This window comes from Oncorhynchus keta, chromosome 20, assembly GCF_023373465.1.
Source record: "Oncorhynchus keta strain PuntledgeMale-10-30-2019 chromosome 20, Oket_V2, whole genome shotgun sequence".
NCBI lineage: Eukaryota > Metazoa > Chordata > Actinopteri > Salmoniformes > Salmonidae > Oncorhynchus > Oncorhynchus keta.
This window is the reverse complement of record NC_068440.1, coordinates 10,722,531-10,743,203: the sequence shown is the minus strand read 5'-3', so window position 1 is coordinate 10,743,203 and position 20,673 is coordinate 10,722,531. Positions and strand designations below refer to the sequence as shown.

Here is a 20,673-nt window from a genome sequence, read left to right as displayed (position 1 = left end):
TTAATAAAAGGAACACAGAGGGAGTGGGGAATTTGGCCCAGATCGCAGAAGGTGAGACTGGCTGTTTGGAGCCACCAGACACACAGGAAAAGGACTCTTACAGGGAGAGGAAGTGAGGTAGATGTGGGGAAACTCAATAAACAGGAACAGAGAACAGTGTATGAAGTGTGAGACTGGTGCCAGGCCGAGGTTTACAGTTACGGAAATCAGGCTCGGCCGATCCCATCTACACTATAGGAAAAGAAGTCCAAAGTTTGAGTCATTCAGGTCTTTAAAATAGGTGTTTTGAATCTAGATGTTTTTACTGATGTTGCTACTTTCTTTACTGTACATGCATCAAGATTTGTTTTCAAGCCCTTGATTAGAAAATCATGATATGCTGTTCTGGGTTGTATAGAGTAGATGGTTTGTTTGATATTGTATCTCATCATTGGCTTGTGTTTTCAATGTCCAAATGTGGTATTAAGTCACAAACACTTCTATATGATAAGTTAAATTATTAAAAAATAAGTTCATTATCATTTCTACCTGGTTTAAGTCATTTAAGTTCAGACTGGAATATTTTCCATTATAAAAATTGTTTTTAATTTTATTATCTCGGACACCCACGACCCATTCAAACCTCCGAACTGCTTTAATCCCTAGTTTAATTCATTAGAATTTTATAACATCATCCATAAATACAGTTGGAGACATTACAGCATGTTCCATTAGTTGGGTTGTAAAACAGGACCTGCAGTACAGCAAGTTCAGCAGTGGCTCAGTCATCTGATAACTACCATCAGTCATTGTGTAAGATTCGTTACAGAACCACCACTACCAGTCATTATTTGGAGGCCCGATATAAACAGCCCATGTTATATATTAACCAACAGCTCCAACTTCTCATGCTGAAACCCAATGAAAAGGAGCTCTTATCTTGTTCCAGGCCCGATCTGATCTGCCGGCGGCTTTTAGTGTAATCAAGAAGCACAATGGACCATAGATTTCCTTCATTCAGGCGATGGGCTTTTGCTGGGCTCTGCCAAGGACAGGCCCCATGTGTGTAGTGGTGTTTGCAGCCAAGTGCCAAAACTATTGGCTATGCCCAATGTTTTATATAGAAACAGCATCCATTGTTAAAGAGGAAGTAGAGTGTTGAAGGTTTAATATCCTCTAAAAAAAAAAAACAATTTAAACATTGAAGAGTGCCGGATGAGAGAAGCTGAAAACCTTATGGCGAGGACAGGACAGAACTCACTGAGAAAAACAAACACTATTGTAGGGTAGGTTCAAAGAGATGCCAATGTAGAAAAAAAGGAGCAAATAAATATGATGTAATTCCGGGGAAAGTAGCACACTGAGTAAAGGGACGTATGCGGTCTACTTTTTACATTTAGTCTCAGATGGTTCAGTTGAAGGTTTAGAATGTCATCAACATTCAAAAACCTTCAACGAACATTTCTAACCCTATTTTTTCTGTCTTTAAACTAACTGGAAATAGTAAGTGATGATACTTGAAAGTAAATTAGTGGGCAGCATCAAGTTAAATATATTTCTAGTCTGTGGAGATAAATTACAAATAGCTCACGACAGCCAGCCAGTAGTTTATCGGGGCATCCTTGCTCTGTCAAGTTTAGTCAGTGCAAAAGACTGTAGCTTCAGTCTTCTCCCACATTGTTTACACTGAACTACACCTACCACATTTTCAATTTTTCCATGTGCACTTTCCCCCCCCTTCCCCAGTGAAGTAGGTAATGAATGCGTTATCCTGCGCTCTGCTCCATGGTTTGACTCTGGGCTGCTCACACAGATTAAAATCATTATTATGTTGTTGTTGAGATTACTGTGGTCTCAGACAGCTGCTTGTAATAAAAACACAAGATGTTGGAGGATGAGATGTGCGAAGGCTGGATGAAACCTCTCATAACAGTAAGTCTCTTCCTGCAACGTTGCAGTGTGATTTGCTCTGGCTGTTGGAAACAGGGGAACTCAAATTTGAGCCGTGTTCATCGCAGCAAATGTAATATCAGTGATTAGTTTACAGACTTTTGCTGTCAATCTGGGTCTGAAGACTAATTAAACACTTGAAATGTTGGATTTCCCTGAACTCAGAAAGTATTGCTGACTTATCACCAAACTGTTAAACTGGGTATAATTTGTCTGCATATTATTCCCTAAATCAGGGGTTCCCAAACTTGGAGCTACCCTCTTTCAGAATTGGGGAACATTTATTTTTCATATGTACTTGTGTATAAATAAGAATTTGTTCTTAACTGACTTACCTAGTTAAATAAAAAAGGTAAAAAAAAAAAAAAATACACTTCTGGAGGATGTGCCCCTTCAAAGTAAATGGCACTTTCAAGTAAACACAAAAAACACACAACGATACATAAAATAGACTGTATTTTCAGGAGGGAAAAAGCCCAGAAGCGGAGAAAACACAGATTTGCGGCAGTTGAAATACTTCCTCTACTATCACACATCTGTTCACCAACGTCCACATAGGATGACTGTGGAACACATGTGCAATTCAAACTAAAGAGGGAGACCCAGGAAAACAGTGCAACTGAAAAAAAGAAAGCACGTACATTGCATCCTGGAATCTCCTCAGTCAGAGATAAATCTTAAAACAAAACTTTAAAACCCAGCTCCACAGCTGACAAAAATATGGAGGGCAGTCGTAAAACAAATAATGAAAATTACTCTCTCATACGGCAAGTGTTTGCCTGAACTGTAGTAGGCATGCATCTAAATGTAATATTGAATACAATGACAACAGCGGGTCCATTTACCAGTAATGAGGCAAAATAACTTGATAAATTGAAAAATAACAGAAAGCAAAATCAGCCATCACTTTCTCACCGTAGTATTATAGGCTTTACCGTTTCCTCTAACCTGAACTGCAGATTGCCATTGAAACAGAAAGCCCATAAAGTCACCTTTCAGAATAGCTCAAAAGTGAATGAGCATGTCTCAGCTTAGACAGGCAGGGGCCAATTCTAAGAGGAACACTGTGCAACAGGAGAACCAAGGCCAAGTTGCCATAGTTTATGATACATTTGAGATGTTGGCGTCATAAACCTGCTGAACTAACAGTCCAACTAGATTCGTTTTTAGATAAAGGCAAACGATTAAGATTAGTTACGGCATCTTACATTCAGCTTTCAAGCGCTTACAAGTGGATTGCGCAAGAAGACTACTACCCCATACAAACTCCCAAAAAGGGAGTCTATGGGACACGACAGAAGGTAATGAATTTCTTCTTTTTTGTGTCTCGTACACCAGATAGGTGCAGTGTTTTACAGGGTCAGCCATCGTACAGTGCCTATGAGCAAGGCACATCGATACATTTTTCACCTCGCCTGCTCGGGTATTTGAACCAGCGACCTTCCGGTTACTTGCCCCAACGCTTTAACCGCCGCTGGCTTCCTGCCAGTGCTATCCAGTGTTCAGATGTGCTGGTGTTAAAGCAGGCATGGTAAAAAATAAACTAATATAAAGGTATAACTTTGGCAATAACACTTAAGGTAGAAGTATATATATGAGAGGGTTGTCTATGAAAAACTTGCCGTGCGTTTCTAAGGAAGACTTGAGTAACTAATGGTGGAATGTGTGTGAGAGACTAGAAAACTCCTAAGAATCATCCACGTGAAACGGGCAAAGTGCCAAAACATTAGCAAAGTAGGCCTACACGTGACCACTCCCACACTGTAGGTCTACAGTGCTGCTAAGACTGCATCTCAAACTGCTCCAGACAAGTAGCGGGTGGAGCCAGGGGTGATGCCACATCCTGCTTGTTAATTGAGAAACTTTGTTTCCAAAACCTAAATAACAATTTGACCACTGCACTTCAGCAATACATATGAAAAGTGCCTGCTTGTCACGGCACTATAGGAAACATATGGGCTCAGTTTCCACCATTTACTACTTATAAAGGCATTATAATCATTACAGACAACACTTTTAAAAGGGCACAAATGCACACCACTTTGTGTCAAGAACAAAGAAAACTTTTGTTTGCGTTATTGAAAGAGCAGTATCACACTTGTGAGACGGTCTTGTTGGTAAAATATGAAATCTTCGGACAATCCCTTGCTTGAGACAGAGGCAAATGGGAAAATCTGTATCCGCCAGCAGCCTGAAGTGTAACAAATACCTCCTAAAAGCCCACTCACAATCCCGTCCAGTCCCCAGTGCTGAGTGAGAATCCAGGGTACTTTCCCGCTTCAAGGCAAGAGTCATGTTCCATTTGAAACTGGATGATGGGGGACGAAAGGGATTCTGGGAAATTAAGTAATCTTTTTTTTTGTTTTTTGTGCCATTTGCGGGGGTCATTGTGGGCCGCAGTGCAATATGCAGAGTTGGTCCATGAAGGTTGGCTTGAGGCTGGGTCCGAGGAAGGGGGAAATGAGCTCACGTCGAGTCCTTGGATTGGTCCATATGTCTGAAACCGCAAACAAAACATGTCATTGGAGAGCAGTAGTTTCTGAATAAAAAGCTAAACATAGAAGAATATGTTCAGATACAAAAAAAATAAAAAATCCACAGTAAGGTGTTTCAAAAAAGTTTTCCAAGAACTTAGGCAAGTAGTTCATCGTCGTCATGTGGAAGAACAAAATATAAGGAGAGCCATCCATTAATATCCCACTCATACCGCTTGACAAACAATTCCCCAGTCTAAAATAAACTAATTAAGATGAACACTTTCACCTGGACATTTATTTAACCCCTAAAACAGTATGATCTAAAGAGTGAGTATGTGTGCGCACTGGAGTATATAGACAGTACTTACTGGCTATAAGAGGCTGCTTCTGCCATTGGTGCTGGGTCCTTTGGACCTCATCTGTTCTTGGACTGACCCTGACTGCATGAGGGACAAGAGCAACATGGCAGTCATACGAACATCACTGCCTGGTAGAGTCATGTCAAATTCAGTGGAGCGTCAACCAGCAAGAACAGAGGACATTGACAATATGACCTGTTTTCTGGTATTATGCAACAGTCGGTATTATTAAAGATACCTTGAGTCATTCCACCTGCAGCTGGATTACACAACGAAAAATGTGGTTGCTAAGTAAGTGCCCTTCGCTCACTCACAAATGGTGTGATATGTTGACATTTCATATGCCGAATGGAAACACACTGTAGCCCTACAATCCCGAGCGGTTGATGGATACCCACCTCTAGTTTATGTGAAAATGCTAACTAACTTTGCAACATTAGAACACCGTGCATGAAAACTAAATAATAACCTGTAGTCGGAATACTGACGGCGCTGAAGGAGACACAGTGTCAAGATTACACAGACAGACGTTTCATAATGGTGTTATGTAATAATTCTGCTTCATCAAAAAAGGCAGCAGTGTTTGTCTACCACACCTATTTACAATGTTCCAGCCCATTAATGGGCTTTGCATCATTATAAGGGTTAGTCATGGTTCACAATGGAGTCACCGGCTTAGTGGAAACAAAACGTATACGCCTCTCATTCGGCATTAAAGCTCATTAAGGTTGTCAATGCTAAGTAAACAAGACTTGATCACTGGTGAATTGACTTGGTTTTCAGTGGGGTGTCTGAGTTCCCCTTTAACAGGCACAGAAAGGAGCTCTTGTTTTAGGTTGCTGTGCTAGATGATTGGGGGAATCTTCAACCAGCGTTGCAGGACACAGAGGGGGCCTTTCATTTAGCAGCCAAGGCCTTCCAGCTGTGTCCCCTGTCACTGTCCCTTCTCTGTGTGCCCTCTGGAATCACTCCCAGGGAGAGAAGAGGGACTGAGTAATAGGGTGTAGGGAACATCATGGGCATGAAGTGGTAGGGAGGGGGTCCATTTCAGGGCCTGCGTTTCACAGGACCACTTCCGCCTCTTGCACAGGCTGAGCCTTGTTCAAAAGTGAGGCTGCAGGTGGCTTGCTGGAGATGGGCCAATTAGCCAATGAATGGGTGTGGGACAAGTGTAGCAGTTCATGTATGAAAGCAGTGTTTTTGTATTCATTTTTGTCCAAAGAAAACCTCTGGACAATACTAATTCCCTGGTTTGTACCATGGTGCACTGAGATGTTTTAAGCAATATCTTCCAGACTTGATCCAAGTATTGAAATAAGTTTTTTTTTTTTTTAAAATTAATTTGACATGCAATGCAAGTATAACGCAAAGACCAAATAATAGTACTCACTATGAGCAGCCCAACAGCAATTGTTAGGTTTATCTGTCAAGATTACAGACTGACCTATCATTCTTCAAAAACATTGATTACAAAATGTGTAAAAAGGATGGTCTTCGTGAAAGTAGCCAAAACTTTATACATACCGGCGGCAAACCTTCCACCATCTCCCCGGAGCCAATGTGTGTGAGGTGCATAAAGTTTGTGGGCTCTCCGATCATGCTGCAGTCAATCTTCCTCCTCTTCTTCTTCTGAAACAAATGCAAAACGCCAGAGGTCAGAGGTCAGTGGCCAGTGACCTATAGTAATTCAAATATGGCTAGGCAACAGCATAGCACAGCAGCTGTGCAACCAAAAATTAAAGCGAAATTAGATTCGAATTCAGAAGATGCTCTAAAATTACAACATAAACATGCACTTAAAATCGAACAATGATCAACATTTTGTCCACAAATAAGCAGCTTATTTTATTAGAGACACAGGAGAGGAACACTTATTTGGTTATAGGTGTAAACCATGAGGTGGTTTATTGTTCATGGGATGAAATACTGTAGAACAAACAGAAGTTGATGCCGGATAGTAAACAATGTCAAAAAAGCCTCTATGCAAAAAACTTGCAGAAGTAGTCAAGTAGTGGATTTTTTATTTAAAAATAAGTTTTTAATGTGATGGCTTAGAATATTAAATATATTGTTCTTGCTATGCATAAGCCATAAAAAAAACGAAGGCTTTAATTGTCCACTATATTGTTAGTTTATCATCTCCTGATGCGAGCTTGCAGATGCCATAGCCATTGACCATTTCAATAAAACATGGTGAAGCCCCAAAATTGCCCTCGCCAGAAGCCTGTGTTTCAGACATAAGGAAGTGGATGGCTGCAAATGTTCTAATTTTAAACTCGGACAAAACAGAGATGCTTGTTCTACGTCCCATGAAACAAAGAGATCTTCTGTTGAATCTGACAATTCATCTTAAATGGTTGTTACAGTCGTCTCAAATAAAACTGAAGGACCTCGGTGTTACTCTGGACCCTGATCTCTCTTTTGACGAACATATCAAGACTGTTTCAAGGACAGCTTTTTTCCATCTACGTAACATTGCAAAAATCTGAAACTTTGTCCAAAAATGCAGAAAAATTAATCCAAGTTTTTGTTACTTCTAGGTTAGACTGCTGCAATGCTCTACTTTCCAGCTACCCGGATAAAGCACTAAATAAACTTCAGTTAGTGCTAAATACGGCTGCTAGAATCCTGACAAGAACCACCTTTTTTAAATCATATTACTCCAGTGCTAGCCTCCCTACACTGGCTTCCTGTTAAGGCAAGGGCTGATTAAGGTTTTACTGCTAACCTACAAAGCATTACATGGGCTTGCTCCTACCCATCTCTCTGATTTGGTCCTGCCGTACATACCTACACGTACACTACGGTCACAAGATGCAGGCCTCCTAATTGTCCCTAGAATTTCTAAGCAAACAGCTGGAGGCAGGGCTTTCTCCTATAGAGCTCCATTTTTATGGAATGATCTGCCTACCCATGTGAGAGACGCAGACTCGGTCTCAACCTTTAAGTCTTTACTGAAGACTCATCTCTTCATATGATTGAGTGTAGTCTGGCCCAGGAGTGTGAAGGTGAACGGAAAGGCTCTGGAGCACCGAATCGCCCTTGCTGTCTCTGCCTGACCGGTTCCCCTCTTTCCACTGGGATTCTCTGCCTCTAACCCTATTACAGGGGCTGAGTCACTGGATTACTGGTGCTCTTTCATGCCGTCCCTAGGAGGGGTGCGTCACTTGAGTCACTGATGTGATCTTCCCGTCTGGGTTGGCGCCCCCCCTTGGGTTGTGCCATGGCGGAGATCTTTGTGGGCTATACTCTGCCTTGTCTCAGGATGGTAAGTTGGTGGTTGAAGATATCCCTCTAGTGGTGTGGGGGCTGTGCTTTGGCAAAGTGGGTGGAGTTATATCCTTCCTGTTTGGCCCTGTCCGGGGGTATCATTGGATGGGGCCACAGTGTCTCCTGACCCCTCCTGTCTCAGCCTCCAGTATTTATCCTGCAGTAGTTTATGTGTTGGGGGGGGCTAGGGTCATTTTGTTATATCTGGAGTACTTCTCCAGTCTTATCCGGTGTCCTGTGTGAATTTAAGTATGCTCTCTCTAATTCTCTCTTTCTTTCTCTCTCTCGGAGGACCTGAGCCCTAGGACCATGCCTCAGGACTACCTGGCATGATGACTCCTTGCTGTCCCCAGGCCACCTAGCCATGCTGCTGCTCCAGGTTCAACTGTTCTGCCTGTGGCTATGGAATCCTGACCTGTTCCAGACCTGCAGTTTTCAACTCTCTAGACAGCAGGAGTGGTAGAGATAATCTTAATGATCAGCTTTGAAAAGCCAACTGACATTTACTCCTGAGGTGCTGACTTGCTACACTCTCGACAACTACTGTGATTATTATTATTTGACCATGCTGGTCATTTATGAACATTTGAACATGTTCTTCTGTTATAATCTCCACCTGGCACAGCCAGAAGAGGACTGGCCACCACTCATAGCCTGGTTCCTCTAGGTTTCTTCCTAGGTTTTGGCCTTTCTAGGGAGTTTTTCCTAGCCACCGTGCTTCTACACCTGCATTGCTTGCCGTTTGGGGTTTTAGGCTGGGTTTCTGTACAGCACATTGCGATATCAGCTGATGTATAAAGGGCTATATAAATACATTTGATTTGACCAGGATATAGACCTTTAGCCATTTTAAGTGTTACATAAGCATCCTTGACCGATGTTTACAAATTTGCTGCTGACCAAACGTTGAACCCTGTATCCTATGAGCAAGTCATGTAACAAAAACAAGGTAGACCACTGTGTGCGTGTGTCTTTTCTTCTTGACGTCATCTTGCCTTCGGAGGATCTGTTGGAGCATGCCTACATACCCAATGAATCAGGCATCTTACCGACCATTCTTGTTGCTACATTTGCATGACAGAGGAAAGCAGTCATTCCCACAGACTCGGAAAGACAACCTCACGACCATTTCAGCAGGCATATTGAATCAGTGAACACATAGCAACGTAAGATGCCAGGAATTGAACTCAAACAACACATGCGACCAAATAAGGTAACCCCTATACTTTTCATGGCTCTATTGACATTCTTCCACGATCAAGTAGGAGCCTCTCTGTGTAGACCAACTTCCGAGTAGAAATTACGGCAATCGATTAAAACTTAAAACACTTTGCCGTTTGGTACTTTAGTCCAAACAGCCCTTGAAAACATTAAAAAAGGCATACCAAACCTAACCAAATGCACAGCTGGTTGGCATCCACTCAAGTGGCAGCCATGAGTCATACCAAACTCAGAAATAAGCCCACACTACAACGTTGCATAACGGGAGGTAGGCTATCCCGTGGCTGATTGATGGAAGGTCTAGCTAATTGGTCAGCTGTGTGTGCTGCAAAAGAGAAACCGTCGCTTAGCAACTTATTTTAGGAGAGGCCTTCACTATGTGTAATAGCAACCATTTTGGTGTCAGAAACCCTTTGGCATAGCCTGTGCTTAGAAAAGTGGGTAGCAATTACATGACTGACATACAGGAAGTTAGGCAGACCCAAACTACCAACATCTCATGAGAGCATCAGTAAGAAGGGTCTCAATGCAGTAATATAAAATTAAAAAAATATGCCACACAAGCCCCTTTCCTCTCTAAACAGTTCCACCATGTAAACCCCTGCATGTATTTATATAAAGTGGCGTAATTGTACAGTCCTCCCTCAACAGAACAAACACAGGCCCTAAAAATAAATAAGAAAAGAGGAAGGGAAAAAGCCATCCCACGGGACAGTGCCCCAGTCCCCTTCCTCTCTCCTGGGCCCAGTCCCCTTCCCCTCTCCTGGGCCCAGTCCCCTTCCTCTCTTCTGGGCCCAGTCCCCTTCCTCTCTCCTGGGCCCCCAGGTTCATTGTTGACGAGTGGGAACGGATGAACACAACCCGCCGTTACGCAACTCTCCGTTACGAAACTCTCCTTACAAAACCCGGGCCAGGAAAGGGTGCCGCCCTGAGGTCAAGGGTCAGCGGTCGCTTCTGGAGGGCTAAAGGGAAGTTCTTCCACTCTCCGGCGACACACTGGTATGTTCGGTCAAAAAGGACCTCTATTCACCCCTGTAATGCTGGCCAGGATTCCATGAAATGCTTTGAAACACCTGACGACGCTAAGCTACTCTAGGTCCAGGCATTATAGTTCCCTGGACAGATCGATTCAACCGTTAGCGTCATTAAATCAACATCAGACTAGAATGTAAAGATAGTAAGGACATGTTTTCAATACAGTCAGTCCCAATATTGTGATGCCTACATTACTGATGGACACAACTATGCACGGTCAAAGTTCTAAATAAATGTGGGTCACATGGTCAGTGAATATTCATGACTGGCATTCACCCCAAGTATAATACACGTGAAATAATAAATCAAAAGATGGCACTCAAGATATCGCTCACGATGTGGATGCCTCTAAACGGCAAGCTATAAAACCCCCGTTTAAAGATAGCCTGTAAGTGAATGCAGATGGAGTCTGAAAAACACCATAAATACGTCGGCCTTTGCCAACAGATTTATTGAACTTTGATGCATTTAAAAAGAGTCCCCCATAACATCTTGGCGTAAAAAATAAATAATGGGTAGATAGATCGTTGGGGAGTGTTTCACTTTTGGCTGTTCTAAGCATGCATTTAGGACTCCCTTGATTGGGCCTCTGTACATACCAATAAAAATCTGATAACTTTGTGTTGAATGCAACAGCCAAAAACACTAAGTTCTTGTGTGTGGTCAGAGTAAGCATGCTTGGCTGCCTGGGATGCCCAAACCTTGCCTTTGGCTACAAGATTAGCCAGGGACCTCTAACAACCTCTGTGGAACTTGGCAAGAGAGGGTTGAATAGAATTGGCCAGGATCTAATATAGCGCAAGCTTGGGGAGTAAACTTCATAGTCAAATACATCTATTTGATGAGGAATTTTGTGAAACCTGACAAAGAACGTTAGAGTAGTGGGCATTTTATACCTCTACATGAGTAAATAAAAGGGCAGCTGGCCCAGACTCACCGGTGGGGGTTTGGCCACCACGCAGCAGCCCATCTTGTGCCAGAACTCGCTCATTCCTGGGCTCTGCCGGTTCTGTCGGTTCAGCGCCCTGCTCTCTGTCGCCGCCCTGCAGGCTGGTGAAGACAGGTAGCCTCTGTGACCCTCAATCTTGGGATAGTCCTGATGCATCCAGATCCCTTGCATCAGATAGCCAAAGTTGGTCAATCCCCAAACCCACTGCCCCCAAAAGGTCAGGTCCTGATTCGCTCAAGCCTCCCGGCGTCTTGATCCTTCTTCGGGTATCCAGTCAGATTAAAGACCGCAGGGTTTAATCTGTTGAGACAGGAGTTTATAAAAAAAAATAGCCAATGTAATGTGAACATGGTCCTACTAGTTCATTTTATTTTTAGCCAACATATCACTGCAAGCCTAACCTCCTAAGGTGGTAGCAAATCAAATGTACATCAGCTGATGTCAAAGTGCTGTACAGGAACCCAGCCTAAAACCCCAAACAGCAAGCAATGCAGGTGTAGGCAGCGTACTTACTTACTTACTGCATTTTACCCAAACCAGCATCTGGTCTAGAACAGTGTTTAGCTCGCACCATTTTAAAATGATGCAATTCTTCGTGAGTAGTCTGCTTCATGAGTGCCGAATTGTGCCGATGACGACACATTGACTCACATTGCCCCGTCCCCCAGTTCTAAGACTCAAGGGTTTGTGGTCTGACCACAGACCCCCCCCCCCCCCCTGTTCCAAGTTCCGACATAACGGAAGGTTTGATCAGAGACGGATGTAGAACACATTTAAACCTACAGCTTTACAAAACAAGGTGACAAGCACATTAGCCATGAGAAAGACATACCAAAGGGTGAAAAAAACATTTGCAAACAGTAAGGACCAGTTGTCCTAGTAAGGATCGAAGCATCCGCCTTTCGCCTCTAGGTTGTTCCCATCTCGTCCCAGTTCCAGCCTTGCTAAGTCACATGAGGAAGCCTAAAAGATAAACACTGTGGAGCACCATCTCCGAAGCCATTTATATGACCTCTTTTGCAGTGTGAAAGAAAGTTCTGCCAAGACCATTATTGCCTTCATAAAAGTTTGGTTTATACTACTTAGTGTCGTCTTTGGTTTATCACCATGCTTAAGGTGGTCATTGATGAGCCGTTAAGGCAAATTAGAGCTGCGGCTTTCTGGCATTTTTATTAGGATCCCCATTATCTGTTGCGAAAGCAGCAGCTACTCTTCCTAAAAGGTCCACACAAAAAAATAATACAGAACATTAGACTAGAACAGAACTACAAATAAAACTTTTTTTTTTAAAAACAGCACACAGCCTACATCAACAAAAAAAATCTAGGTCAAATAGGGGAGAGTAGCGGCGCCATGGTTACCGCCTGCTCCAAGGACTCTGCTTCTACAGGTTGTTTTCCACTACTGTGCTTGGACTTTAGTTTACTTTGGGCCCGCTGCCGATCGTTTGATTAAACTTTCATAATGACATGGCTCCCCTCCAGCTCCGCTTTATCGTGCCCAGAGGCTGTGTGAGGAAACTGTTTAGGAATGTGTGTGTGTGTGGTGGAGTCTCTCTCACACACCTTTTCACAAGAACAAGGTCAAGCCTATGCTCTCTCAAACCCGATACAGAAATACTGTGGCAATAACCTCCTTAAGACATTTGAATTAGCACAGTTCAGGAAAAATTCACACAAAGCTGTTGTTTTCCAGAACTAAGTAAGAGTAAACCTAAGGCACCACACAGAGTGGGTCACTTGATAGCACAAGCACATTGCTGCCATTTGGGCATCACAGCGGTTTTAACAGGTAAGCTACTAGCCTGACACACTCACTGTATAGTTCACTTATAGGCTTTTTAGTTAACAGTCATCGGGGCAGTCAGAGAGCCAGTCGACTGGTGCACGGTAAAGGCATCAGGGTTGTAAGAGGGGCTGGTCAGTGGGTGTAGAGACGGTTCTCAGGCCCCATGGCTTATTGGGATGAAGTCTGTACACAGACACTTATGACGACATAAAGGGTGTGGATGGACGGCAAGGCAGGCAGGCTGGCACAAGTCAAATAGGACACAGGCGTCTGTAGAGTTGAGCCACTGGCCGAGCCAGCCTTGCACAGGCAAAGTCTGGGTCTAACTTCTCTCCGCGTTGACCTCTTACGGTTTCACCCCAGAGCAGGTACACTTAAAAAAAGGGATTATAGTGAGGACATACAGCATGGTGAGAACACGGTACTCAGAAAGAGGGATAGAACTGTGAACTGTCTATAGTACAGCACTGGGGCTCAGAATATCTCCTATGGTACACTATTTAGAGGAGAGTAACCTCATGACCAAGTTTCCCATGATTCATAGCACCAAAAGAAGAACAGAGGGTGGGGGTAGGGTCAGACTTGGGGCAGTTGAAATACTTGTCTGGTGAGGTAAGGATTAACGGAAACTCTCGCTTTGGGCTCATCTGGTCTCTGACGGCATGCTCATCATCTTGTATAAATAAACCGGCTTTCCAGAGACCTGGGGCAGTCTCTCTCTAATTTGAGGTTTCCTCTGAAGAGCAACGAACGATGAGCAAAAACGAACCCTCTTCAGAAGAGTGACAGTCCAGTTCTGTTGAATTACTACTGGCGACTCATCTGTTGAACTGCTGGAGAGACCTTGATAAGATGGTGCTATATTTTGCATATCTTCTTAGGCCACAGCTGTTTATTCGTTCAACTACTACAGGCTACCCTGTGGGAACAGGGAAGAATCGTTCTGGCTCCCCAACAGGGATTTTTCCCCCACCCAACTTTGTCTCATCATGAAATGGGCAAGGTGGTTCCTCAGACGGTACAAAAATGGTTGACAGTTTAATAGTTCTTCACCCTGTTAGGATCCCTTGAGACAACATCACGTCTTTGTGCCAAAACCATCCAGCAACCTTCTACGGATGCATGTGTATCTTTGCATCGACAGAGTGAGAACTCAGAAGTGTTTATATTGCCAACACAAATAATGGAATCCTCCTGACCTCACTCACTGGACTCCTGTGTCAGTCCAGATTTCACATGATCCTCAGTGCTGCTGAGGCTTCCCTGTTATCTGTGCTGAACGGGCAGAAAAGCCAAAACAAGAAGGTTGACAAAGCAGCAATGTGAGACTAACCTTGTTAAAATGACACGGCAAACACCACAATGTAGCTACAGTAGCAGACAGCATGTGATGCACGAGTCCAATTACCGAGTATGTCACCTAACCCAGCCTTTTTGTCTTGGGGGGCTTATTGAAATGTATCTTCAAATTTTAATTTATTTTAATACAAGGCATCAACTTGACTAGTCTGAAGCAGTTAGCAAGACTTATGGTCTCAACGTGGGTTTGTTCATTTCATATCCCCGTGGGTAGGCTGACAGTGACGACACTTCCTGCTAACTCACCAAACACTGACGTGGCTAAAAAATTCCACAGACATGCTAACAGACATCCCTGTAAAACACATTTCATTGCAGCTCTCTTTTCCAAATAGGCAGAATGAACAGCACGTGTGTACATAGAGCTTGATGGCTACAACTTACTGGGATTTATGAATTGAGAAGCAACACAGACAAGAGGTAATGTGAGCAGAGGTATTGATGAAAATGACATTCGACCCGGACTAAAGACAAGCTCACAGATGCTCATACAACACACCAAAGGCAACAAAAAAATACAAATAAAATAAAAACTTTCCACAGAAGTCTCCCTGTTGACATGGGCTCATAATGCCAAGCTCTGTTCCCTCAAAAAGGATAAGGTGCCAGGTCACACTATAGGCATTAAGACAACGCCTCTGGCCTAGACGAGTAGGGAGTAACCTAGCGTGATGACCAATTAATAGAGCCAGATCTAACAGCATTATATGGGAGCTGGAAAAGATACAATTGGAACCTTAGGATTCGTACACTGGTTGTGATCCTCGCATCTCAAAACCATTCAATGAGATCTTTCAGCAACAACAATGTTGAGATTAAGATGTTCTGATACCCTTGTTGGCTGTTTTAACGAGGCAATCTGCAGTCGAAACAATAAACAAAGCGTTTCACCGCCACGGTTTCTGTAAAAGGCGGAGGGGTGGGGCTGAAGAAGTGTAACAACTCAAATTCATACGCGGAGCATCCATGACATCAACATTATAGTTTTAGCTGTAAAAAAAAAAACACGATACAGCATTTGTTTACATTTACTTAGTTTACAAACATTGGAGCAAAACAAGCTTAAATTTTGGGTTCTAATGCGGTACAATAGTTGAACTAAGCTCATGAGATATTTAGAAGTTATATTCCTCAAGAATCAAATGGGTACATATGCATAAATGTATGTAGCAACTGCAGAATGCCCCCTCAATGGTCACAGTTATTCAATGACATGCTCAATAGTTACACCACCTATCCTATAAGCGTGTGCAAATGCAATAGAGACCTGCAAGCTACCTACCAACTGGGTGGAATATTGGATGTGGGTCAGTGGCTCACTGTCAAAAGGCGAGAGGAGAAAGGAGGAGAGTGGTCTCTAACGGAGGAATTACAATGAGGCCTTTTCATGGGATCTGGTTAAAAAAAACACAGTTGTAAAGTTTTGAATTTAATGGCACATTTAAAAACCACAGACATCAGTTTTCAAGCAACAGCTTGAGGACAACATGGATCTTTCACGGAATCCAATGCACTGCCATCCACGATCTGATGACTGGTTCAGGTGTTTAGAATTCTATTGGAACTGAGGTCTTTAGAACGGTTGCTTTAAAATCGAGAAAAGCATCAGTGTAGTGATTCCTGCCTGGCACTAGATGAAACGCAGGTAGCAGCTACATTAATATAGTTGGTGAAGATAGGTCTCTTCAAAATCAAGTTATTCAGGTCTGAAAGAGGTCTAGTGTCCATTTTCCACATCAGCTGTTGTGTGCAACTACGCATCAATCCCAAATTAAAATGGGGAAGAGAACCATTAGCCCATAACAGGAGTATATATAAAGTCCTGTCCTCCCAGAATGACTTACTGGTAGGCTTAATGAAATAGGTCTCCAAAGTGACTCTTCTCATGAAAGATTAAGTATGGTCAATGTATACATAGACCTATTGCTTACAGTATAGGAACCTCCCTTTACCCCCACTACTTAGGTCACTAATGTGACAGTGTACACTGGGGTGTCCTTTTAAAGAAAGGAATGAGTTAAGATTAAAGTTGCTCCTATCTGCAACAAGTACAAAGTCAAACGTACAGAAAAGGATGCAGTTAATGTCACAATGGGATTCGACACTTCCATGACTCAATACAGCTAGTTTGACATTTCCTGCTATCTTTATCGGAATTATCAACCCCCCCCTGCGTGTCACGCGTCATAGGTTACTCCACACTAGCAGGGGGTAAAGTACACTCCCCACATGCCAGGCTCAGCTGCTGAGTGGCTGTTCTAACCACCTCAGACATGAACTGAAAACACTAACAAACTAAAAGATAGAATTCCCCTGGCCCTGCACACATACAGTACCAGTCAAAAGTTTGGACACACCCACTCATTCAAGGGTTTTTCTTTAAAACTATTAAATAATATTTATGGAATCATGTAGCAACCCCAAAAAAATTGTTCAAATGTGTGTGTGTGTATATATATATATATACACACACACACAAATTAGATAACTTCACTGTTGAAGCTAGGAACACAAGCATTTCGCTACACCCGCAATAACATGTGCTAAATATGTGTATGCGACCGATAAAATTGGATATTCAACCCCCTCCTGTATCAAAGTCCCTGCGGCCTCAATTTAATTATTATTCATTTATTTTTTGTTTAACCCTTGGCCTACAATGCTCGCGCCACTGCAAAAATCAAATGAATCTAATTTACCACCCAACCCTAAGGTAAACTAGAGTTTACCTTAGGCCTACAGTGTTGCCTGAAATTTTATGAATGCCCATCTGTGGTAAGCCTAACATTTGTAATACACAAAAAGACTTCCGGTCTGGACAGAACCGAGAATAGCCATCCAAAATATGTCGGCTCGTGCTTACTGGGGTGTAGCCTACCATGTCGCTGGCAATGGAATTTTATGAATGCCCATCCATGTGGGTAGGTCCACCATTTGTGAAACAGGCCGTTGCATTGGCTTTATTAGTCCTGATTCCTGTGACTAATCAATTTAGCTATTCAAGTACTGAATACAGCACAGATATATTTAGATTTATGACATATCCTAATTCTGCTACATGAGTTATGACAAATACATTTTTTTGACGGGACATTGGTGGAACGCCACAGGGATGAGTCTCTAAAACAGCACCCTGGAGAGATACGCTGGGAACGGACAAGCAAAATATTTTGTGCCCTTGCCTTTGACAAAGTGGGCACTGCTTATCACATGGCGGCATCAACGCTCACCCAAAAAGCTCTTATGCTACTGGTTGAGGGTTATGTGTTATGTGTTGTGTTATGTGTTGTTGGTGGTGCGCCTTGGTCAGTTTAGCTCAGAAAATGCCACCCTTATCAATCTGCCAACATAGGTAATGAGCGGGCCGGCCGTGGTGTATGGGGTTTTGTTTTCATGCCAGAGACCAGGGTTGGCTACAATATTATCAAGCTGAAGACCTCAACAGTGAGGTTGGAGCACACAGTATTGAAGAGGAGCCAAACCCATCCCTGACCAATGGGCTTTCCCATAGAGGAGAAGCAACAGTGAGGGAGTACGAGACCATTTACAGTCTCATCCCAAAACTATGCCCTCCTGAAAATAGACCACAATGGCTTACTTTACCCAATGCAGTCAACTGACTGAGCCACTGTCGCCAGCCTGACTTCCCTGAATGTTTTAGACCTCTAATTTGGAACTGACAAAAAATAAGAAATCTTGTCATAAACAGGCTATGTAATTTGTCTAGCTCTCTCATCTCTTCGAGGAAATGAATACTCGGTGTCTTGAGGGAACATATTGTTACTACTTTAATGTGAAAAAGAAAAGTACACTAAAAAATAAAACACATGTAAAGTGTTTGGCCCATGTTTCTTGAATGGAAATAAAAGATCTCAGAAATGTACCATCCGCAAAACTATTGTATTTCTCTAAAATGTTGTGCACAAATTTGTTTAAATCCCCGTTTGTGAGCATTTCTCCAATGCCAAGATAATCAATCCACCTAATAGGTGTGGCATATCAAGAAGCTGATTGAACAGCATGATCATTACACAGGTGCACCTTGTGCGGGGGACAATAAAAGGCCACAAAAATGTGCAGTTTTGTCACACAACGGCACAGATGTTGAGGGAGCATGCAATTGGCATGCTGACTGCAGGAATGTTCACTAGAGCGGTTTGCTGATGTCAACGTTGTGAACAGTGTGCCCCAGGTGGCGGTGGGGTTATGGTATGTGCAGGCATAAGATACGGAAAAACAACACAATGGCATTTTATTGATGGCAATTTGAATGCACAGCGATACCACGGCGAGATCCTGAGGCCCATTGTCGTGCCTTTCATCCGCCACCATCCCCTCATATTTCAGCATGATAATGCACAGACCCATGTTGCAAGTATCTGTACACAACTCCTGGAAGCTGAAAAAGTCCCAGTTCTTCCATGGCCTGCATACACACCAGACATGTCACCCATTAAGCATGTTTGTAGATGAGTGGGACAACCTTCCACAGGCCACAATCAACAGCCTGATCAAGTCTATGCGAAGGAGATATGTGGTGCCGCATGAGGTGGTTTCACCAGATACTGACTGGTTCTACTCGCCTACTTTTTTATTTATTTAGGCATCTGTAACCAACAGATGCCGATCTGCATTCCCAGTCATGTGAAATCCATAGATTTGGGCCTAATGAGTTTATTTCAAGTGACCGAAAATCCTTATATGAACTGTAACTCAGTCAAATCTTTGAAATTGTTGCCTGTTGCGTTTATATTTTTGTTCAGTATAAATAACATAACATTTCAATGAAAACTGATAAAGAGAGGGCTTGAATTATTCCAGTCATTGGATGAAGACATCTTCTGTATGGGGGAGTTTTGTTTAGAGTCCTGACGCTGGGTATGAACAGTATCACGCATCCCTAGCATTACTAATTTAAAAGGATAATGACTTCATCTTTCATATCTATAAATCATTTGTAAAAAAAATAAAATAAACAACATGTTCAATTGAGTACACTTTATCAGGGTTTGCGTTCCCACATGCCCATGAGCGTGTTTACAGAAGACAGATAGTTAGAGGGACCACCTGTGCTATCTAGCATGCTCTGAACACCTGTTTGTAACGCCGGGTTTTTCCCCAAACTTGGTCCCTGGGGGGCCCCCATAGTGCAAGTTTTGGTTTTTGCCCGAGAACTATACAGCTGATTCAAATATCAACAAGCCTTTGAGTCAGCTGTGTAGTGTTACAGCAAAAACCAAAACGAGCACAGAGTTTGCGAAACGCTGGTGTAACTCTTGACAAATACTGCCTGTTGAAACTGTATTAAAGCCGGTTAAAAACACTGTATATGTTGCATTTGTGAAATTATCTTGACGTTATATGAAAGTAAAGGGCTTCATGTTTCTCGAACCGTACCACAGTTTAAAATAGATTCACTTTAGATTGAGTTTGGCTGCTAGAGCCGGTCTACCTCAAAATAAATTCATATCCTTTCGACCTTAAGGAGTAACGGTAGACACTTGGGCTAGCGGACTAAACTCCGGTTTATGACGTCTCTGGACTTCAACACGGAGTTTAGTCCGCTAATCTTGGGCTAGAACTACTCAAACAAGTGTTTGATTTACACCTGACAGATCACACTCCAGCCAAGCCATTTCCAAGGGAATAGCCACAAAATACACTACATAGCAAACCTTTATGTAGCTCGATAGGCTAAGCATTATTTCACCAAATAGTAATGACATCGAGTTTGATCGAATCTGGTCGTTTACTTTAAAAGCATAAAACGTTCAAATGAATCAATGTTGAAAGTGCAAGGATATTTAGATTCTAGGCAACGTCACACCATTGTCTCTGGGTTTGGCCAACTCTAAGCCTTCTCAGTAAGAGAAACATTGTAACAATGACCACGTACCCCCTTTCATTTCCAGAATTAGCTAGTAGGCAGACTACATGAAGAACAAAGTCTCAATAGCGGCGCTGACTTACCTCCGTTCTTAAATGTACCCAAACAATGTCGATATCCAGTAGCAAAAGTATTCGCTGAATGCCCTTTCAAACACCAACGTATAGCACCAACCACACTTATGCTGATTCTCGGTTTTTTGAGGTGTGGTTCTAAGTTGTTCAATCAGGAAATTGAAATGTTTAAAATGTTTTTTTCAAAAGCTTATTTTTTGCCGGTAAAGTCAAACAGCACCCCTTATGGACATAGACACCATTTGACTTCGCGTCATCATAAGGTCGACACTGCCACCTACAGGGAAATTGCAGATATAGACATAATCTTAGTACACAATCCAAG

The 20,673-nt window shown here is 42.7% G+C and overlaps 1 protein-coding gene across 1 annotated transcript; it reads right to left on the bottom strand.

Moving 5' to 3' along the window:
- Nucleotides 1–2,368: 2,368 nt before the first annotated feature.
- On the bottom strand, nt 2,369–20,536 carry LOC118399363 (CDC42 small effector protein 1-like). The gene is made up of 5 exons (XM_035795390.2): nt 20,358–20,536; nt 11,229–11,540; nt 6,290–6,394; nt 4,775–4,846; nt 2,369–4,426 (listed from the first exon to the last, which is right to left on the bottom strand). The coding sequence occupies exons 2-4, from the start codon at nt 11,409–11,411 to the stop codon at nt 4,778–4,780; spliced, it is 357 nt and encodes a 118-aa protein (XP_035651283.1). The 5' UTR covers nt 11,412–11,540; nt 20,358–20,536; the 3' UTR covers nt 2,369–4,426; nt 4,775–4,777.
- Nucleotides 20,537–20,673: the final 137 nt, after the last annotated feature.